The sequence below is a fragment of the Arvicola amphibius genome, chromosome 12 (assembly GCF_903992535.2).
Source record: "Arvicola amphibius chromosome 12, mArvAmp1.2, whole genome shotgun sequence".
Lineage (NCBI taxonomy): Eukaryota > Metazoa > Chordata > Mammalia > Rodentia > Cricetidae > Arvicola > Arvicola amphibius.
Window position 1 is genome coordinate 136583856 of NC_052058.2, and position 22382 is coordinate 136606237.

General features: G+C 42.4%; 1 protein-coding gene across 1 annotated transcript in view; it reads left to right on the plus strand.

Moving 5' to 3' along the window:
- Nucleotides 1-2409: 2409 nt before the first annotated feature.
- The window catches only part of Mtmr10 (myotubularin related protein 10), a 62854-nt gene continuing 42881 nt past the window's right edge, over nucleotides 2410-22382 (plus strand). The window contains exons 1-5 of the mRNA XM_038313475.1: nucleotides 2410-2577; nucleotides 3077-3137; nucleotides 16134-16270; nucleotides 18359-18431; nucleotides 19019-19161. Of these exons, the coding sequence (XP_038169403.1) occupies nucleotides 2518-2577; nucleotides 3077-3137; nucleotides 16134-16270; nucleotides 18359-18431; nucleotides 19019-19161 (474 nt within the window). The 5' untranslated portion in view covers nucleotides 2410-2517. The remainder of the gene's footprint in view (nucleotides 2578-3076; nucleotides 3138-16133; nucleotides 16271-18358; nucleotides 18432-19018; nucleotides 19162-22382) is intronic.

Consider the following 22382-nt stretch of genomic DNA (forward strand, 5'->3'; position numbering starts at 1 on the left):
GCTAGAGATTGAAACACACAGACACACAGAGAGACAGAGACACAGGTCATTCTCGAAACAAGAATGCCCTCTTTATTGTTTTTCAGGACAGCTTTTATAGAGATCCTTAACTGATAGCCACACCCCAGCCAAACCCACCAGAAACCACTCCCCTGCCATCAGGAACTCCTGAGGGTCTTGGGCTCAAGAGCACTGCAAACCCAGGAAAACAAGTTGCTTTGCTCATAGCAGCTGCAAGCATAACAAGTTGTTTACAGGAAATTTATGGTCTGGGAGTCCACAGCCCCAACCAAACATCCAGTAGTCAAGGTCGGAATCTGAGAGGAGGCTGCAAAACCCGTCACCAGACATCCCCTAAACACACTCTGAAACCCTGATGCCACCGAGACTATACCTAGAGACAGGGCCAGTAAGACAAAAAGTCAGGGTTAATCAGATAGGCTCAGTGTTCTAAGAAGAAAGACCCACCATCTGAGAACACAGCAAGAAGGAAGCTATTGGCTAAAGCTACCTACTGGCCTGATTGCATGGGCCTGTAATCTCACCTATTACTTGGAGGCTGAGGCAGAAAGATCCCAAGTTCAAATCCAGCAACTCAGTAACACCCTTTCTCAAAATAGAGAGGTTGGGGCTATAGTTCAGTGGTAGGCCACTTGCTAAATACATGAGAAGCCCTCAGTTCAGTTTAATCACTAGGACAGCAAGAAAAAGAAAAGGGGAGGGAAATTCAAAATAATTTGACAGAGGCTTGATCTTGAGCTTCTCTGAGTCCACAATTGTGATAAATAATAATACATTTTTTGTTGTCTAGACCAGGGTGCCTGGAGCAACCTAATACAGCAAGAGAGGAGTCAGGAGCGCAGGCCAGATCATTTAGGATTTTGTTATAGTAGCACAAGTACCTATGTGAGTTAGTACAACTAGATATCCAGAATATGTTACTTGAAAAAATTATCCAGGAAAAAATTATTGTTAAGCCAATAACAAATCTAGAGTTTTCCTATTTTTTAAAATTTTGCTGACAAGCATTTTAAAGTTGCATACACTAAGAAAACATGAACAATAAAATCCCCCAAAAGGGGCACAAGTGTTTGAAGACTATTAGGGGTAAGTCCATTTAATGTATAGAAGTAACAATAGTCATAAAAACAATAATGCGCACCAGTGATTTTTTGTAGGAGCCCGTCACTGCAATTTACTTGTCAAAGTACAATCTCATGTTAGTAAACAGACAGATGAACTGGAGAGCAACTCTTTGCATCTCTGCTTCTCGAACACACACACACACACACACACACACACACAAGCTAGCAACATTGGCACACTTGTCAGCATGGTGATTGTGATTTCTGGGTCCACATCGGTTTCTCTGTGACATTCATGATAAAATGCTTTTATTTTTCCAAGTAAAAGAGCATGGAATACCACTGGCTCCCTCCCACCAAAGGCTACTTCAGTCCAGAAGCATGGTTAAGTATAGAAATCACCTGCACCATGCTGAATGAAGCAGGGTTGCTCTTTGCAACTTTGGAGCAGATTCTCATTTCCACAACCTAGGGTAGTCCCCAATGCGCTGGCGTCTTCTCTCCCTGGACTGCTGATGGCTTCTTTATGAGGATGGGGAAAGGAGGGGGCGGGGACATCTTGCTTGGTATCTTTTTTCACGTAAAGTTTAATGAGAAGAATAAATCAGTAAATTGAACTTGGGATTCTGCATTGCCAGCCAGTATCATTTGTCCGGGCCACCCAGCGCGGGCCAAATCTGCACCACAAGGAAACCAGTAGTGAGGGCAACTGGTAGTAAGCAGGGAAAGAAAATCTTCCCTTCTTTCTTTGAGATCTACTCTGGCAACCAGGTCTGTGATGATGCCTAAATCTTTGGGTTCTTTAGTACGAGTACTCCTCAATGCGCAGACAACTGGAACCGTGAGAAGACTGCACATCTCTCGCTTTAAAAAATAACAACAGAACAAAACAACAACAACACACACACACACACACACACACACACACACACACACACAAACGATGCTGGTAGCTCAGAAGGGATGACTAGCAGGCAGCAGCTATCGCAGATGGGAGACTCCTGAGAACTGGGGTCGGGGACAGCAGCTACAGTGCACACTGCCCACCACAGACCACAGCGGCTTCGCGTGACCGCCGTAAGCATGCGAGTCGCAGTAGGCTGGTGAAGGCCGCCGTGACCCTTGCGAGCCTCCGTAGGAGCGCGCTCTCAAGATGGCCTCTCGGGGGCCAGCGGCGCCCAGTACCACCTTCGCGCTCCGCCGCGGTGCGGCTAGCGAGCTTCGGGCCCGGCTCCGCGCGCCGCTTCCGGGGATGGGCGTGGCTCCTCCCGGCCCCGCCCACCGCGGGCGTGCCCTTGGCCGCGTCAGTCCCGGCCCGGTCAGTCCGCCCGGCGGGGCGGGCCGCAGACCCGGCCTGGGCATTCGCACCGGGAGCGTTCGTCCCGGAGGCGTCTGATCGGCCACAGGGCCGGGGCGTAAAGGCGGCGGCACCATGTTCTCCCTCAAGCCGCCCAGACCCAGCTTCAGGTCCTACCTCCTGCCGCCGCCCCAGGTAAGCGCTCGCGGCTCCGCACGCGGGCCGCCCGGGACCTGGACGCGAGCGACGCGGGGCAGCGCGCCTCCCGGGAGCCACGGGCGCGGTGGAAACTTGTAGAGCTCCGCGGCGGCCATTCTCTGGCCGAAGTCCTCCGGTCCCTAGTCTTGCCGTGTGACGAGACCTTAGGGACCGTCCCGAGCTGCATTTCTTTTCTTCGGGGTCGGCCACCGACCCTGCTGTAACTGCCAGATGGTTGCAGCGCCGTGGACACCTAGCAGAGCTTACCTGTCTAGTAATTGTAAACTCTTGAGAGCAGCTTGGGCTACTTACGGAAAAGGTGTTTACTGTCAGGTTCTCAAGTCGATAATGAGTAGATCTGAAAACGATCTCGGTTTGGACGGGAAAGAGTTTTAAGTCAAAGTCTGTTGCGTGTGTCATCACTTAGAAATTTTGACTTAGTATCGCATGAGGGGATGGTATTTGGATTTTGCTTTATTTTGTTCTTGTATTTCAGACTGACGATAAGATAAGTTCCGAACCGAAGATTAAAAAACTGGAGCCAGTTCTTTTGCCAGGTAAATTTCAGAATTCTAGTGTGTTTTGGACTGACGTTGTACGAACAGTATTGTGTGGTTAACTCCTTTTCTATTATTTTAATCATTCTCCAGTTTAAAAAAAAACAAAACTTTACAAGTGAGAAGAGAAAGAGTTGGCTAGACATAATTGGTGTTTGTCTAAGAAAGTTTAAAGTACCATAGAAGACTTTCAAGAGCATAACTACCTCATTATCTTTTCTGCCTCCCAAAATGTTCCTTTAAAGACATAGCTAGTTGTTTGTGTAGTGAAAGTTCTTTTTGCCCTGCATATGTGTTAGCATCTCATGATTGATAATGAAGTCATTATTTAATATGTTATGATAGTATGAAAAGCATGCCTGTGTCTCTAAGCTAATGGCAATGCTCAGTAGACATTGAATTACTCTGTAATTTTTTTTGAAGTTGTCAGCGTGTGCAAATTCCTTTTTTTTTTTTTCCAGTTTAGAACTTTGTTTCCCAGTAGAGGCATTATTGACCTTTCTGGCTGGACAGTTCTTTGTCGTGTGTGGAGTTTTCCTGAGCTGACAGCCGTCCCTACATCTTCAGCCTGTATCTGTTCGGTGCCAGTGGCATCCCATCTCCTGCTAACTAGCTGTCATGTCCTCAGCACAGCAGAATGTCTCCAGGCATTGCCCTATCAGTGTGTGTGTGTGTGTGTGTGTGTGTGTGTGTGTCGGTCCTTGTATACCCCTTATGGTCATCCTCAGGTTGAGAAAGACTTATTGAGAAAGAATTTACCCTAGACGAAGGACCTAAGAAATAGAAGTAAGGATTCACAGGAACAGTTTTACTGTCCAAAAACTTTGAATTACTATTTTGTATTATGAAACAGTCACACAATAACCAAAGAAAAAATCAGTTGTTTAATAAGATTATTGGGGCAAATAACCAGACAGGTAGGAAGGCCTGTCTTAAACTTAAACTATAATCAAATACCAGTTTGTTATGTTAAAAACCCCAGAATTATTACTTAACTAAGATAAGTGAAACTTTGTAGAAAGTAACTTAACAAATGTGGAAAGTTAGTAAGTAGGGACAAATAACTAACGTGCCAGCCTTGGGTTCTGTATAGTAGATGCCAGCTCTAGACTTCATTATTAGAGTTGCATTTTTCTGTTTTTCACTCTGTTTACTAACGAGCCTTCTCTGCTACCCCTGAGAGTGAGCAGCATACATACTGAGCAACCCTTGCTCTCTGTTCTCTGCTGATGTTTGCCACGGTCGGCATTTTCAGAACAGCAGCAAGGGAGACAGTATGCATGCTGACTGAGTGCCTGTGAGCTACTGAACTTTGATTTTTACTTTGAACTGGCCCGATTCTTAAACAACTGATCCTCTTCTCAGCAGTCTCTGCTTTGATACTAAAAACAAGGTAGGCTTAGCTATGCATGCTCATGTTATGTCTTTAAAATTAACTTTTAAATGTAAGATATGCTTAGGAAAAGTGTCAGTGAGTATAACTATGGTTGAAGAATTTTTTTTAGTGAAGCATTAGTCTTTAAAATTACTAAAAAAAAGTAATCATTTTCTGGGGGAAGATTTTAACCTCGGTTTCTGACTGTGAGCAGGTATACTTTTCCCAGAAATAACACTGGCTTCTGTTTAATTGCCTGCTAAGAAGCTGCCTGACCTCCATCAGTTTTTGTCGCATGAAAGCTTATGTCCCATTTAAACCCCACACTTGGGTGCATGGTAACGGTGATGTTCAGTTTCTCTTTGCTCCTCAGTTATCTTTACAGAGCACTGAGCTGACCTTAAATTATAGAGTCCCGCCCCTTGCCTAACCTCTCCTGTTCTTACACTCTTGTCCCCATATTTCCATGCTCTTTGAGGTTGTGCCCTGACTGAGCATCCCACGGGGGTCCCCTTTTCTGCCTCAACTCTAATGTGTAATCTGTGATTACTGCTGGGAACCGAACCATGCTTCTGTCTTCTGCCCACAACATGGTATTCTACACGTGTACTCTGGAAAGCAAGTACAAAGTATTGTTCTCTAACAACCTAAAGTAGTGGGGGTTGTAGGTCATGGTAGATTGTGTGTTTAACATGCTAAATATGTGCAGGGCACTGGGTTTGTTCCTCACCATTACAAAAATGACAACGAACGAGCAACCATAAAGACCTAAGCTAGGGTAACACTCTTACTAAGGGCTTGGCTCACACAGTTCTGGCCTTCATTGTAGTCAGGGGGCAAGAGAAAATTTGTCCAAGTCACCTGTGGCTTTCTTTACACAGAATACGAAGTGATTATTGAGTGATATAGTATTGCACACTGTTTTGGCTTACTGCCTTAGGTCCAAGGATATCCTACTTCAGTTGCCCTAAGTTTGAACTTTTAATTCAATAAGCAGATGAAAATTAGAATACAAAATCAATTGTTTATTTGTGTGCCTTTATAATGTGCTCTATTAGGCCTTAATGCTAAGTTTAAAATGATCCCCAATCATTTATTAAGTACAGAATTGAAGAAAATGACTAATAATTTAATTCAGATTCTGTTTTATGTTAGCAATTTTCAACTTTGCTGGTTCATGAAGCCCTTTGAGATGGGGATTGTATCAAAGTTAGCTTTGTGATCCTGATTTGTACATGGTGCCTGAAATGTGACACTGAGCTATTGCTGCCGAACAAAGGGACCCCACCCTGCTTAGACTGTTTGCTACCTTAGGCATGTGTGTGTGTAGACAGACAGACCAGGTTCTGGTTTTAGGAGCAAGAAAAATGCTGCTGTTTCATGCTAGACATCTTAAGAGAATTGCACCCGAGCCTATAACTGGAGTGAAGTACTGTGTTATCTTAGTTACCCTTCTCTTTGTCATTAGCTCATTATATGAATCCTGTTTTCTTAGCATATTATTGTATAGATGTCAGTCATTTTATACTTTTAGAACACAGAGTATTACATTAAAGTGTGTAACTGTGTATGTGTGTATGGATGTGAGCCCATGAGGACCTCCTGGGTACTAGGCTTCGTATAGAAGGGAAAGGTTCCTGAAGTATAGTGACTCTAGATCACAGCAGGGCCCTGAGGGGCTTCCTTGCAGCCTGTAGAAGATTGTGATCTGATAAGTGGTTCCCACATTCCAGGAAGTGTAGAAGGAATGGCGGGCTGTGTCCCGCCACCTGGCTAGCTTTACCCAAAATAATTACACAGAAACTGTATTCATTTAAATATTGCCTGTCCCCTGGCCCGTTATCTGTAGCTTCTTATTGTTTGATTCTCATATCTTGCTTTAACCCATATTTAGTAATTTATATAGCACCACGAGGGGTGGCTTACCAGGAGAGATCTTAACCTGCGTCTATCTCAGAGAGGAGAAGCATGGTGACTCACTATGGCGACTGCCTGAAGCGTCTGCCCCCTGCCTTCTACCCAGCATTCTGATCTGTCTACTCCCCCTACCTAATTTTCTGTCTCTTAAAGGGCCAAGGCAGTTTCTTTATTAATAATGAAAATAACACATAGACACTCCTCCATCATTTCCCCTTTTTCTGTTTAAACAAAAAAGGCTTTAACATAGTAAAATTACATATAACAAAACAGTTACTCAAGCAAGAATTACAATTACAATATTTATATCTACTTTATCTTTTATCATAACTAAAGAAAACTATAACTATCTATCCATTCTTCAACTCCATCAAAGACCCCAGAAGGATATAATATTACCTAAGTAAACAAGTCATATGCAACTTTCAAACTCTAGAAATGACAGAGACAACTTGCTGCCTGGACAGTCACCCAAAGTTCCTCTGTACCGTTGGGGCATCCATCTTCGGCCTTCAGGCCCATAGTATCCAGCAGACATTTCCATGAAGCAGGAAATTCCAAAGACAGTTCAGTCACTTTCTGCTGTGTCCTGCAGAACGTCTCGCGGACTCTTTCATGAATCAGGAACCCCAAAAGACCATATCACCATTAGGCAAGTTCAGTAGTCCTCTCTCTGTGGGTTCTTTGTGTCCAGTTTATGCAACAGTCCAGGCAAGAGCAGTTTCTTGCCCAAACAGCTATCAAACTCCATAAGTAGCCTCTTCGATGCCCATCTTCCTCTTGAAGTAGATTGGTGCTGCCAGGAGCAGACGTGTCTCATTGTCATGAAAAACCCTAAGTTATTAAAACATTAAATGCCATATTCTGCAGTCTTTGAAAGATATGAAGAATGTCTATCTAACTGAAATATATCTCTATATATCTAGAAAATCTAACATGACTACAAGCTTGACTATTAATTATGATTATCCATTAACCTATATTTCCTAATTATACATTACATTCGTAAATGAACTACACAATCACAATACCTTAATCAAAAGCAGAAATACATATACATATAACAAAATTGACCTTAAAATCTATACCAATGCAAATTATTCATATCTATATCATCTCCCCCCTTTAAATGTAAAAGAACATTTATAAGCAATATTTGGGAATATGGGCGCAGTTATTTCTCTCCAAACTGCTTCCTGCTGAATCGGGGTGCTGTTAATCAGATCTTTCATGGTGTAACCTGTGTTCATCTCAGGCGGCAGTTGAGTGAAGTAATTTTTTGAGGGTGTTCACAGCAACCTTTCAGGAGGGCGTGGTCTATCATACCATATTGGGATAGAAGTAATCCACAGAGTCTCATCCTCTGTGAAAACAAAAGAAGAAACTCTTTTCCAAAGCATGATATCCTTAGATCCAAATTCTGAAGTCATAGCGTTAAGATGTCCATTCTGGTCTAGCCTGGCAGCCCATATAATGAAATGTCTCTCTGTACTTAGCTCCTTTACAGTCAAAAAAAATCAAAGAAAACACAATAAAATACACAATCCAGACTCTCTGTGAATTTTCCAGTTTTAAGTGGCTTATTTTTACTCTATCACTTTACTTTATTCTGTCTCTTTAAAGACTTTACCCTTTTTTAAAGGCATTAACTTTATTCTCTATATTTTTCTTCTTCTCTCTCTCAAGCCTACGTACATTCATCTAACATTGTGACTTATGTAAAAGTCTTTTCTGTCTGACTCTGTCCTATTGTGAATCTGTAATTTTTTTACTGTCGAGAAACATGTTTGATTTGCGCCTTTACATCCCTAAGCGCTTAAGACTCTAAGCTGTGACAATTCTAGATCAAAAACAGGTACTGTGAGCTTGCCACGCCCAGTCCAACATGGCGGAGCCTCTTGTAACTGAATCAGTTGCAGCTCTGGGCTACAGAGTGGTAAGCTGTTCTGGATGTTGGCTCCACCTCTCTCCAATTTCAAAATGGATCATGTACCATTTTCTACTAGCTCTGGGGCCACCAGGTAGGAGCCGCACTCAGCACTTTAACTCTGAGACTGAGCGTGCAGCACAGAAACTCTTTTCATCCAAGTTATAGCCAAATCTGACACGCAGAGCACCGAGCAGCCTGGAAACATCTCTCTGTATGGCGGCAGAAATCCGCCATGTTCTCCCGCTCGCCTAAGCTTGATTCCGCCATCTGCCCAGGTGCAGGCAGGGAGCATTGAGCCATTGGCATGGTCTCAGAGCAATTTCCTTCTGATCCCAAGCGGGAACAGAAATATCCAGTCCCATAAAAGCCATTGAAATGCTTTAAAGCCAGAGTTTGCACTGGCGGCACAGCCTCAGGAAGCCGCGTTTTAAAATGACTCAGCTTTTTCTCTGCCGCTATTGCCGAAACAGGAAATCTCTCTATGGCACGTCCAGGCAAACAGCAAAAAGCTGTGTTAAACTCTCTCTCTCCTTTATTTAAAGCCCTCTCAGGTTTTTAAGTGGATTTAGTCCATCACGTTGGAGCGCCAATCTGTAGAAGGAATCGGCAGGCTGTGTCCCGCCACCCGGCTAGCTTTACCCAAAATAATTACACATAGACACTCCTCCATCAAGGAAGGGCCTGGGTAATGTTTGGGGCAATTTATGTATATATGTATGTCTGTACGTACATATGTATTTATTTAACTGATCTATTGAAACAGTATTGTCCAGGCTGGCTTCAAACCCTTGGGTTCAATGATCCCCTGGCCCCAGCCTCCCTCCCCAGGGGTGGCATTCTAGGCCACTGTGCTCAGCCTGAAGTGTTTTTTGCTAGGCCATGGTCGAAGGGACAGTCAGGAAGATGGACACTTTCTTTCTTAGGGTTGAAATTAATTGATGTAAACATTGTTGTGCTGACTTTACCATCTAACTTCTTTGATTTAGGATATATTCTTTTGCTGAGTAAAACATTTTAAATTGGCAAAATACAAAGTTAGGAACTCTGCTTTAGTCCCCTGGTGGTTTTTTTTTTTTTTTTTTTTTTTTTTTAAGTGTAGCTATGGTTTAGAATGTGAACTGAAAACCACAGGATGAGATTGTTGTCAATACAGTTTGGTGAGCACCTGCAGAGATTATTGGTTACTTGTCTGTCGAGGTGTCCTCCTTTTGACAAATTGTTGTAACACAACTCTACCCAGCCAGAGTGTGGTCATCACAGCATAGCCTGCTTCTAGATGTGTATAGGTTCATACTAAGGAAAGCATTTGGTGGTGCCCATTGTCCTTTGATTCCAGAAAACCTGGGTCAAAGAATGCAGAGCACTGAAGGGACAGAGTGACGGTGTTCAGGCCCTGGGTTTTATTGTCCTTGATGTCCAGCTGACACACAAAGCCGCAGAACTTCCTTGTTGCTAACCTGGTTCCTGGCATGCCTTGACACCTGAGCTCACATCCTTGGCTGATGTACCGTATAGGTCAGTCTTCACCACAGCCTTGTCAGGCAAGGTACTAATTTGTCTCCATTTGACAGGTAGGAGAACTAGCAAGAATTAAGGAAGCTGTGCAGTGTTGCAGGGCCTGCAGAGGCGGAGGTGACTGCCAAGCCTGGCTCCCATACTGTGCTGTTAGCCACAAAGCAGCGTGACCCACCTCGCTACGTTGGTGACTTTCACATTCAGATTTATGCTTTGAAACTTTGGTGGGCAAGCTGAGTGTCATTCAGGTGAAAATCCTTTAGTGAGATAGAAAGAGCCATGTCTTTGGCTGTGTTTTTTTTTTCAACAGTGACAGATTTGACCCAGCTTGAGGAAAAACTTTCAATTTCAGCTGCCAGAAACTGGAATGTCTTAAGAGGTAGTGATTTCCTGTTGCTGGCTTTGCTGAGGAGTGGCTGGTACAATGCCAGCAGCTTGTGATTGGGATATGAGATTTGCTACGAGGAGGAGGGCTTGATGACCTTTGCCCTGTCTCTCCGTCTCTCCCTGAGGCAGGATCTTTTTAAGGCTCCTGGAGGTGGGAGGGAGAAGTTGAAATGCTATGACTAACTATAATGGATCGCTTTGTTTAGCAGGTGTGGAATGCCCGGTGTTACTTGGCAGAGGTTTTTGTTTTTTTGTTTTTGGGAAGGGTGCGGGGTGGAAGGTGGGATTCAGTTTATTGGGGGAAATGCTGTAGTAGAGGAGAACAAAAGCTGTAAGGGCACAGGACAGTCACCTAAGTCAGATGTGGGACTCTGCTCGAGGAGTGTCAACAAAAGCCTTCTCAGGAAATGTTTGTCGTCTGAATTTAGAGTGTCAGCAAAGCCCTGGCCACTGTTCTGAAAGCCCTGTGTCAGCTCAGTTCATTCTTCCCCCTTCCCAGGTCCAAAACCAACAGCACTTGAGTTATAGGGATCAGCTAGTGGGCTGATAAGGGATGCTCTAATTACCAGATCTCTTGAGGTCAGAGAGGGGAAGTGTACATCCACAGGCTATCTGGGAAAACGACAGCAGCATTGGTGTGTAGCTGTCTTAATTTATTGTAACTTCTTCATTGTTTGTACCGTTTATACATTGTTCTTATCTTCTGCCTCCCCCTACATCTCATTTCCTCAGTTAGCTTAGAAATCATTGGCTGGCAAAACAGAACACAAAAATGTCTTTTAAAAGGTTCATGTAGTACCCATTTGAAGATGGTTTCCTAGATGAACTAGACTGAGTTTTGTTTTTTAATTTACAGATATACTATTTTAGGAGGTCAAAAGCCTGGTAAGGTGCCCTTGAGCCTGTGATGTTCAACTGCAGTACTTTAGCCTTAGACTTGAGCTTTACCTGGAGCCTTCACAGTATTGCAGCGGCTCATTTCTTATGCCCTCCTGTACTACCTCAGGCCAGCACACTGCTAACTGCTCACATCGGTCTTTCCACTGGTGCCTAAAGGCTTTCTGAACTTCTTAAATAAACTCCCACTTGAGCAGGATAAGCTCCTAAGTCTTTCTGTAGATTTGTTAACATTCTGGCTTACTAAGTTGCCTGATTCCAGTACTTACTTTTGCTGCTATCAGTCTGGCTCCTCACTGCCTCCCAGATACTTTACTCATTGTCTGGGTCTTTGTCACTGTGGCCACACACTCTGTACTGTCACAGTCTCTTCTGTTCATCATTTCACTCTGGTCCTTTCCCCAGACCGACGCTGTAGGCATGGTCCTGCCCCCATGTGCCTGCACGTAGTGGATGCGGTGCTTGGATGAAGGCTTTGGGAATATGTGTATGAGCGGCACAGTCACCACTGTTAGCAGCACACATATGTTTATCTGATGCATACCGCAGACTTGCAGACAACTGTTTTAAAATTAGGTTGAGTAACTGGTAACAGCTTACCCCATACTATTCTTGAGTGCCACAAGCCCCATGCCCAGGGAATCCTTCCTGGATCAGGTAAACTGGAGACTGGCTCCCGTTTCAAGCCTTGTGTTGAGTTACAGAAGATTTTGCCCTGGACTATTTCCCAAACTGATATTTATGGGAAAATTTATTTCTATTTACCAAACATATATTGACTTTCTAACTGTATGACGCATTAACAGTAACTTGTACGATCTTTTTTGTTGTCCTTGGAGATTATAATTTTCCTTCCTTATACCATTTGGATATCATTATCTTTGTATTTCTTTTCTCATTTTTCTTTCCAGGTAGAAGGATTTTGAGGAAACTTCAGTCATTTCTCGGTCCCCTCCCAGGTCTTGGTAGAAACTCTCAGCTAGCTTCTAATTGACAAAGTTTGCTTGGATGCTTTTGCTTTTCCCACAGGGAAACCAGTTTCCTGCTTGCTTGCTCCTTAAGAGCACTCTCTGTTACTTCTCAAAGCGTTGTTTGTGATGTGTACAGTTCCTCTGTGGCTGAACATGCTAAGTCAGGAGTTGGAAGAAGTGATGGAGCCATTTGTGAGCCATCTCTAGCACACCACCTCTCATTCCAGAACCAGTAGAGGGGCGCTCTCCAGGAAAGCCCATGGTCTCTGAAGTTTTACAACCTTTTAGATGAGTTTCTCCTTCAAGATTTTGGTTTTTTGCTTTATATTAAATTTTGTGGTTTTTTTTAATATAAAAAAATACCTCAGAGATAAATAAAAACATTATACACCAAAGGGCCACTAATTTAAGAGTAAAGAAGAAAATATATTTCTTGTATCTCTCGCTACTCTTTGTAAGTGTGTTGCTTTGTGTAATCTTTCTTCCCTGTTTTAAGTGAGGCTGTTTTTATGACAACAACTTAGAACACCTGTCGCTCCTTTGAAATGTTAGGAGAGGACCACTGTTGGGTGTGCAGACAGCACTTTCTGCTGACTGCTGCAGCTCACTGGCGAGAGGAGTCTTGACTTGGATGGACTCTTTCTGAGGGAGGTTTTCTGTATTCATCCTGGCACCAAGTAGACCCCCTGGGTCCCCTAGATTGCTGTAGTCTGAAGGCACATGCACCTGCCTTCAGACAAGAACACCTAACCACAATTAAGCTTTGTTTAAGATGATCCAGAGTTGTCGTTTTTAAGTAGTCACCTGTAAAGCTGGGGCCAGCAGACTTTTTTTCTGCAAAGTGCCATACAGTAAACGTTGTAGGTATTGTGGGCTAGGTCTGTGTTGTAAGTACTCAGTTTTGCTTTTGTCCTGTGAAGTAGCCAATGCAGCACAAGAATAACATTTCAATAAAATTATATTTACATAAAAAGAAAGATCTTGGTGTAGCTCAGGGTCTGTGTTTTACCAGCCAATGAAGCCATCATCACACACTCCCTTCCTTTGTCTCAGCCTCACTGAATGTGAAGGCTGAATGTTTTACTCCTGGCTGCATCGGTAAGAGTTTAATTGCTAGAAAGGGCTGTCGTGGGGATGTGGAGAGATAGGTAGGTAGGCAGGTAGGTAAGAGATAGACAGCTAGATAGTAGAGAGATAGATAGAAAGATAGATAGAGATGGAGATAGAGATAAAATAGATAGAGATGGAGATAGGACACGGCCACAGTGTCCTAGTCCTGCAGCCCTTTATTCTTTTCTTACCATGACTGCCTCTGCCCCTTCCCAGGAAATCCTACAATATGACTTGACTTGCTTGTTTTTAGGTGATTTTTATTTGAATGTGACATACATACAAGTATGAATGAATCATAAATGAATCATAAATCTTGTCTTACTGTAGCATTGTTTTGAGAGTCCTAGTTCAGATAAATTGGTTGGGGGGGTACAATATAAGGTTAAGCAGAAAGTTTGGGTTATAGTACAGTAAGGTATTTTCTGTGTGTAGTGGAAATAATTAGTTCAGTTATTTTAGTCTTATAATTGAGAACAAAGGGGATAGAGGTTGACTATTCAGTAGCCTAGATTGTGATAAGCTCTCGTGGAAGGAGCTAGATAATTTCTTTTGTTTCTCACGAGAATGCAATTAGGAACAGCACTGTGAATCTTTAATTCCATGTTGGTCCTTGTTCCATGTCACTGTAAGGTATTTACATTTATGAAAGTATGTAGAAACAAGGACAGAAGGCTTTTGTGGCTGAGTTCCACATCTGTGGATTCACCCAACTCTTGATGGCAAATCTTAAAATCACGGTACTGAATATACACAGTTTTGTTCTTGTCATTGTTCCCTGAGCAATACTGTGCATCAACACGGCACTTACATCGTATTGAAGGTGCTTTAAAGGCTGCATAAGTTGTGTGCAATGCCCACCCTGTGTGTAAGGAACTTTAGCATCCACAGGGTCTGGGAACCAATCCCCCGTGGGTGCTGAGGGACACTTGATAAGTTTCACATTTATTTTTATTTTTAAAGTCTTAAGAGTGTGAAAGTGATTTGATGTTTTTGGTGGCAAGTCCCTTATCTCTGTAGTAGAGAAAACACCTGTACTCCTCTCATACATACTGTCTAAGGAATCAGTCGGGACCAGCACTGAGAAGCCACCAGTCCTAGATTACACTGTCCTCTGTGTGTTGAGGACAGCTGTGGCAGGTCTGTGATTACATTTGTATGCTCAGTCCTCATTTTTCCACTCAGTTGGCTGCTTGACCACATTGAATGGCTAGTTTCAGCACTACTCAGAGCAGCTTGAGTTCTACTGCTGCTGGTTTCTGTTGGGAATATCACCTACTCACTTTAAAAACCAAGCTAGATAATGTTAGGCTTCCTAGGGGAATAGAGTTGGTGAGCTTGGTGAACTTTTTTTAGGGACAGTCTCACTGTGTACTCGGCCTGGTCTCGTACTCTGGGTTCTTCTGCCTCTGCCTCCTAAGTGCTGGGTTACAGCATCTCATCTGATTGTGTGAGCTGCTTATAAGTCATTTGCTTTACTCATCCACTCGGATCACTGGTTTTATTTCAGTAACCCAGGGGCACTGAGTTGATTTTTCCCTTTATTGGACACTTTCTTAGCATCCACTTAACTAGTACTAGGTACTGTTCTGTGCACTAAAGTTTCAGCACTGAACAAAAGTCTGTCTTCTGCCACCACTGGATGTATACTCCTGCTTGTGAGGCAAGCATTGGAACGTAGAAAGTGAACGTGTGATCAAATTGTAGCTCTGACGCGCACTGGAATTGCAAATCTGTGGTGCTGCGATAAGGGAGATTTAATCTAGGCAGAGAGATTATTTTAAGGCATTCTTCAGCACAGCCGCTGTCTAAAAGAAAGACTCTTCCAAGACAGAGGGGCATGTTCAAAGACCCATAAATGGAAGCAGTGTGGTATATAAAAGGGATTCATAGAGGGCCATTGTGGGTAGAGCGGGAGGGTGAGGAAGACAGCTGAGCAGGACTTGGCATTCAAGGCCTTAAGCCATGTGAAGGAGGCTTGTATTCAGGATGGAAAATTTCTCAAGTGATTTGAGCCAGGAATTTGACATGAGTATATGAATTAAATCCTCGGATAAATATTAGGGGTTGTTTTTAAAATTAGCCTCACAAATTTTAAGAGCTTTGAGTAAAATTTATTCATCGTCACTTAAATTTATTATTAACATTTTTGTTAGAGAGGATTGTGTTGGAACTAAAGTTCCATTCTTCATGAATTGGGAGTTTGGGGATTGTCAGCAAGCAGGTTCTAGTCATCACTGTGAAACCAGTTTTCTGGTAATAGGAACTATAAGAATCCTGGCTTTCTGCTATTGACACTTAAAATGTCCCTTGTCTAGTTGCGTTGTAGGTCTTAAAATGATGATCAAGTTTTCAATTCCTTTTCAAGAAATTGCTCCTTTCAAAGCATGTGAATGCTCTTGTTTGGGTTTTCTAATATTTGTTTTTTCAGTATTCCTTTTAACTCAAACTTTATTTTAAAGTTTTACTGTTTACTCTGTTACAGTTTGAGCGAAAGGTTTTATAGAGTATATTTTAAAGCAGATAGACCTGGATGCTGGTTCTCATCCCTTACAGAATGATCAAAGACGTGATTGTTAGTGCACATCACATCTTGATAAAACAGGGATACTCCGTCACAAATTTCTCAGAAACACCTTTGGACCTCGTGAGCTGGGGGCCGTGGAGCAGAAGCAAAGCCCCAGGCTGGAGCCAGCCTGACCCAGTCAGTTCAGACCCCACAGCCTTTTGAGCCTCATTTTGTACCATATCCTTAAGGACACAAAGCACTCCCAATGCCTCCGAGTTTCAGATGCCACCAGTCATGAAGTCCTCCAGTAAGGTCACACAGTGGTTGGGGATTTGTTTGGCATATTTATAGCCCACTATGGTTTTGTTTGTTTGTTTGTTTTTAGGAGAAATTGTTGTAAATGAAGTCAATTTTGTGAGAAAATGCATCGCAACAGACACAAGCCAGTACGACTTGTGGGGCAAGTTGATATGCAGCAACTTCAAAATCTCCTTTATTACAGATGACCCAATGCCGTTACAGGTATTTATTTCTATACTGTTTAGTTTTGTTAAGACTTTAACTCTAAGCAGAATATATTGTTATATAAATAAGAGATTGTGGAAAAATGGAAAATTGTGAAAAATTATCAATAAATCATTGGTGTTGGAAATACACTCTATAAAAACTGGAGTTGATAGGCTTAACAAGAGGACATAAATTTGTGTGGGTAGGTGAGGGGCGATGGATCTGGGAGGAGTTGGGGGAGGGTGAATATGATCAAAATTCATTGTACAAAATTCTCAGAGAACTAATATAAATAATTTTTAAAAAATCAAAATATAGTGAAGGAGAATGTCACAACTTGCTTGAGCCATAGTGGGTTTTGTGATTTTGGTTTGTTTCTTTTGGTGTAATATTGGAGACCAGACTAGGGCTTTGTCTGTGCTCTACTGCTGAGCTCCGCCCCCAGTCCAGAGTCTCACTGTGTACTCAGGCTGGTTTGGAACTCTTGATCTTCCTGCCTCTGTGTCCCAAGTACTTGACTGCCCCTCACAGGAGGCTCAGTGAGGTGATCTTAAGTGCTCTGCTGCATTTATCCTCTGGGGTGTCCTGGTGATGCAGCCTCAATAAGGGAGTTATTTCCTTTCCTCCATCTTTAGAAATGTGGTTCTAAAAACAAATATTCCTTCTGACTAATCATGAAGAGAAAAACACAGTTATTTGGCATATAATATTATAAATGTTGAACATTTTAGTGATTTGTTTGTTGGTTTTCTAACTAATTAGCTCTTTTCCCAGAAACTTGAATTCTACTTTCTAGCATATAGTAAGAGTGGGAAAAAAAATGACTAAATGTTTATTTCTTTTATAACCCAAACATTCCTTTGAGTGATCTCTGTGTAAATATATTTTATTTCTTGTAATCATTCACTAATTTTTCAATATTTTCTGTATATTTTTATGTGCATTAATCTTCTGAATTATATTTAGGCTAAATTTAAGGCATTAACAAAGCTTGCTATGCAGGGAGATAAGGCCGTCTCTTGTGGACTTGTGTTTCCCTTTTGATTTTGGCTTGATTGAATGCTCTCTGGCCCTAGGCTTCACTGGGCAGGAGAAACCTTAAATCCAGGAGTAGTGGTAGACCCGTGCCTTACTGACAGCTGTGTTTGAGTCTGAAATGATAGAAAGTATTTTCTAGGAGCTGTCAACAGTGGGCTGTCACCAAAGCCATCTCTACTGCTCTCTCTTCGCTCTCTCTGCCCCTTCTGTCCATTTACAGGGTCTCATGTACCTAGGCTGGCTTTACACTCTGTGTGTAGTTAGAATGGACTTGAACTTCCGATCCTCTTGCTTCTGCCTCCTGAATCCTGTGATTACAGAGGCATTTCACCTTGCCAGAATATTATGTAGTGCTGGAAACCAAACCAGGACTTCTACCTACATTCCCAGCCCAAAGCCTTTTCTAAGGTTGTTGTACTTGGAAAACTGAGGCAGGAGAATCACACTTCTAAAGTGAACTTCAGTCAGACCCTATCTCTAAACAAAACAAACCTTTAATTTTTTTTTAGTCATCATTTTGTTCTAGATAGTCGCTTCCACACTCTGTTATAAAAATCAGGTATTATTTCACTCATTACAATCAGATAACCTAAGTCCCCATCTTTTATTATTTTGGGCAGATTCATCTAGAACTAGGCATGCACTTGTTTGCCAATAACAAATTGATCGTATTACACTCTCAGATATTGTAGTAGCATTGTGGTATATATTTTAATTTCCTTCTGTTAGAATAAAACTGTGAGGGGCAGGTGTGGTGACCCATGCCTGAAATCCTAGCACACAGGTAGCTGAGGCCAAAGAGTTCTTAGGAGTTAAAACTCAGTCTGGGCTGCCTAGTGAAACCCTGTGTCAGAACTCAAAGCACACATGGCCTCCCTCCATTGCCTGCTGTCGTGTGCTGTGAGATGCTATTCCCTTTGGATGGGTGGCCCTTGTGCGCAGCCAAGGTTTTGTGCTCCTTGGCAATAGTGTACTGAATTTCCTATCACATTAAAAGCAAGGCTTGCTATTGCCATTTTGAGGCCATTAAGGAAAGAATTCACATGAATATCATTTTTATTTCAGAAATTCCATTACAGAAACCTTCTGCTTGGAGAGCATGATGTCCCTTTGACATGTATTGAGCAGATTGTCACAGGTATGTGGTGTTCTGCACGTGCTCTCTTTAGACCTTGAAGCGGCATGTGATAGAGGATGCTTAAAGGGTAGCCTCAGCTATGTGGGAGGCCGAGGCAGAAGTATCACTAAGAGCACAGTGATCATTTCATAAAATGGAGTGGGTCTCTGAAAGTTGATTGAAATCCAGAAGTATTCCTTAAAGGGCCATAGTCCCAAGTGTTTGAGTTGGAATTTTATTTCTGTGGACTTGCTTTTACATTTATTGCTTTTGAAGTCCTAAGAACTCAACAAACAGAGAAGTCAAGAAATTCTTGTAAATGGGGATATGATTTTTAAAAATTTATTAATTGCGGTCTCTTTTTAATTAAAAATTTAACCATTAAATGTATCAACGCAAGGATCCTCTAAAATATCACCGAAGCCATAGAACCAAGCCTCCAAAGTTGTAGCAGTCAGAGGTAGATATGAAGTCAGGCAGGAGCACCCAGCAGTGGGGTCCGCTCCAGCAATGGTGCTTCAGTGCTGCTCTCTGCTGGGAAGTTGTTGAAGAATTCTGAAGAGCACCAGGAAAGAACTCTGTCACATTTCCTCTTTTCCCTTCTTCAGTGAACGACCACAAGAGGAAGCAGAAAGTCCTAGGTCCCAACCAGAAGCTAAAATTTAATCCAACAGAATTAATAATTTATTGTAAAGACTTTCGAATTGTCAGATTTCGCTTTGATGAATCGGGTCCTGAAAGTGCCAAAAAGGTAATACTGTTAAGCTTTATCAAATTCTCAATTCCATGCTCAATACAATTTTACTATTTTTAGTTATGTGAAAGTTGTTTTTTAAAATATAATTATTTTTATTCTGTTTATTATTTATGCATGTGCACATGTGGTGGTAAGAGGCCCAGTTTCTGTAGTTGGGCCTCTTCCTACCATGTGAATCCCAGGGATGAAACTCAAGCCCTGAGGATTGGCTGGAAGCTCCTTCATCTGCTGAAGCCTCTCCTGGGCTTGCATACATTTCTTAATTGCTCAAGTGTTTTTAGGGAAAGTTACCATTAGTTGTCTCTTTAAGTACACTTAAAGCCAAGAACATTAAGGGAACTATTTTCTTGTATCAATTTATAGCTACTTTAAAGTAACATGTATTTTTTATCAACTGCTACAATATTAAAAACTCTTTTTCAGTTATAGAAATAAGCATATTTTCTACTTTCTGACTGTGCTAGCCAGTTTCTTTTCTGGTTAAAAAATGTTGAAAAGTTGGAGATCTATTATAATTGCAATTAGTAAGGCTTTTAATTTAGTGCCAGAGAACTTCGTGAACAGAGTGAAAGCCAGGCTCTGGCTCACAAGGATTGGGTAAATGTGTAGTTGTAGAAGGGGCCTAATGATTATTAGTGCTTTAAAGAAACCTTAATGGATTAATTATATTCTGTAAAGGCAGCTCACAACTTTTTAATTAACTGATTACTCCCTTGACTTCTAGGGAATGTTTAGTATTACTCTCGGAGTAAAAGTCAAGAGCAGAAACCATTTTTTTGGTCCCTTGCTGTAGCTTTGCTGGTAGGATGAAGCTGTAGATCACCTACCCATCTGTTTGATATGATGCAGAAGATGCAGAAAGCTGTGAGAAACCCTGGGACAAAGCCTGCTCCCCAGTGCCAGGAACAGAGCAGCAGTGTCCTGATGGACCAGGACTGACGCAGTGCTAGCCTACCAAGGATGCGTTTGTTTTCCTTCTTAGGAGACTGCAGTAAAACTCCTGTTGTTGCCAGTTATGGCTGTCAGAAGTATCTTAAGGCAGCTAACTGTCTTCATATCCTTTGGTGAGGAGGTGGTAGATTTGTCGTTAGAACTGGAACCAGCAGTTTCTCCTCTGAGAGGCAGCATGAGATGAATATCTAAAAACCGTATGGCGCTGGGACTGCGAGCAGTGACAGCAGTGTGTCTGAGCTCGTGCTCTTATCTGCAGCCGACACAACCATCGCGTGAGCACCCAGCTTGGTAACTTTAAGGCTTCGTTCAGTGGTTGAATTCTGCTGTTTGTGATTTTGGCATTTTACATCCGTGTGCCCGCTCTTATGTAGAAAGATTGTAGGACTGATTAGGTCCAACACTACAAGTAAAATATTTAGCCAAGTCACTTTCTCAGACTTAAATATATACTCTGTAATGTCATTTACCAGAGAAGTTAGAGCCTACCTATAAACTCCATCACCTAGATGTGCAGCATGTTGAGAGCAGGGATGCCATAGGCTTGTGACATTGAGTTAATAGTGTTTTACCTGGGAATTCTAGAGTTGGCCGAATTTTCTTTCAGAAAGTTTAAAGCTTTCCCACTCTTACTATATTTTTCAGATGATATATTCAGTGAATGGAAGTCATAATTATTTGGGTTGTTCTAGAGTACTTATTGGCCATGTTTCTAGAGTACTTGTTGGTGTGCGTTCTGTAAGGAAGTTTTCATTTTCAGTTGCTCACATTCTTGGGTGTCCTAGTTAGGGTTTCTATTAAACACCATGTGAAAGCAAACTGGGAAGGAAAAGGTTTATATGGCTTGCACTTCCATATCATAGTGCCATCACTGAAGGAAGTCCGGACAGGAACCTGGAGGCAGGAACTGATGCAGAAGCCTTGGAAGGGTGCTGCTTACTGTCTTGCTCCTCGTGCTTGCTCTTCCTGCTTTCTTATAGAACTCAGGACCAACGGCCCAGGTATGGCACCACCCACAATGGGCTGGGCCCTTCCCCTCCCCTCCCCTCACCCACTGATCACTAATTAAGAAAATATCTTACAGGCTTGTCTACAAACTGATCTCATGGAGGCATTTTCTTAATTGAGGTTCCCTCCTCTCAGATGACGTTAGTTTGTGTCAAGCTGACATGAAACTATCCAGCACTGGGTGAGGAACGGTGTGACTGGATAACTCCTTCACAGTGTGCTAAGTTTTCAAGACTGAAAGAAGGGCAGGCTGTGGCTTCTTGCTGTAAAGAATGCAAGTCTAGTCAGGATGAAGCTGGGACAGATGAGTGTGAGGGAATGATCACAGTGACAGCATTGCAGATGTGCTAGCACCAGTGGGGAGTCGCCGGCTGAGCAAAGCATGGTGGGTATCAAAGCCAAGCCTCGTGTGTTACAAACCAAGTATAGCTGGGGCCCATAGAAGTACTCCTTGTCTTCTGTGCAGGGCTGAGAAGGAGGAGGGGAAAAGGAGAATAAGGGGAATAAGATAGAAGACATCTGCTAACTTACATGTTTTACGAATAGAGTTGTATATGGCTAGACTGGCTTTTAAATTTCAAGTGCAGGTTTTTGTGTCAGTTCAGTAGGAGCTGACCCCATAGCATATACCTGTAGACCTGGTTACTTGGTAGACTGGGACCAAAAGATCTTGAGTTCAAGGTCAGCCTGTGCTACAAACTGAAATTCCACCTCTGAAAAACAATGCACACTGCAATTATGACTTTGTGGAGCCTCCTTTCCAATGACAGTAAAGCAGCAGGATTACCTGAGCTCAGCTAGGAGTTCAAAGCTGCTGTTAGCAACACAATGAGGCCCTGTCCCTAAGAGCAGGGTGCAGTAAGAATCAGTTGAGGAGTGAAGGCTCAGTTTATTTCTCCCTGGAATCTTTAATGTAAGTTTCCTATGGAAAACGCTTTGGTTTTTGTAAGGTCTTTGAAAAGGATCAGGTGTATGCTTGGAATTCTGTGTCTCATGAACTATGGATTGTTTTTGAAACACTAAAAGCATTTCTGTTTTTTGTTTGAAATAGGAATGCTCAAAATACTAGATTGGCTTGCTGGTTCACATCTTGTTAAATGTTGCTCTAACCCCGACTGTCTGTCTAACTGACTCTCTTTCAATTGTGCCATGACTAATTAGGCTAGTTTGTGCAGCTGTATCATTTGTGCTGCTGTGGGAAATAAGGATATTTGGTAAAGATCTATCCTAAGAAAGGAGTTTAATGATACAGAATT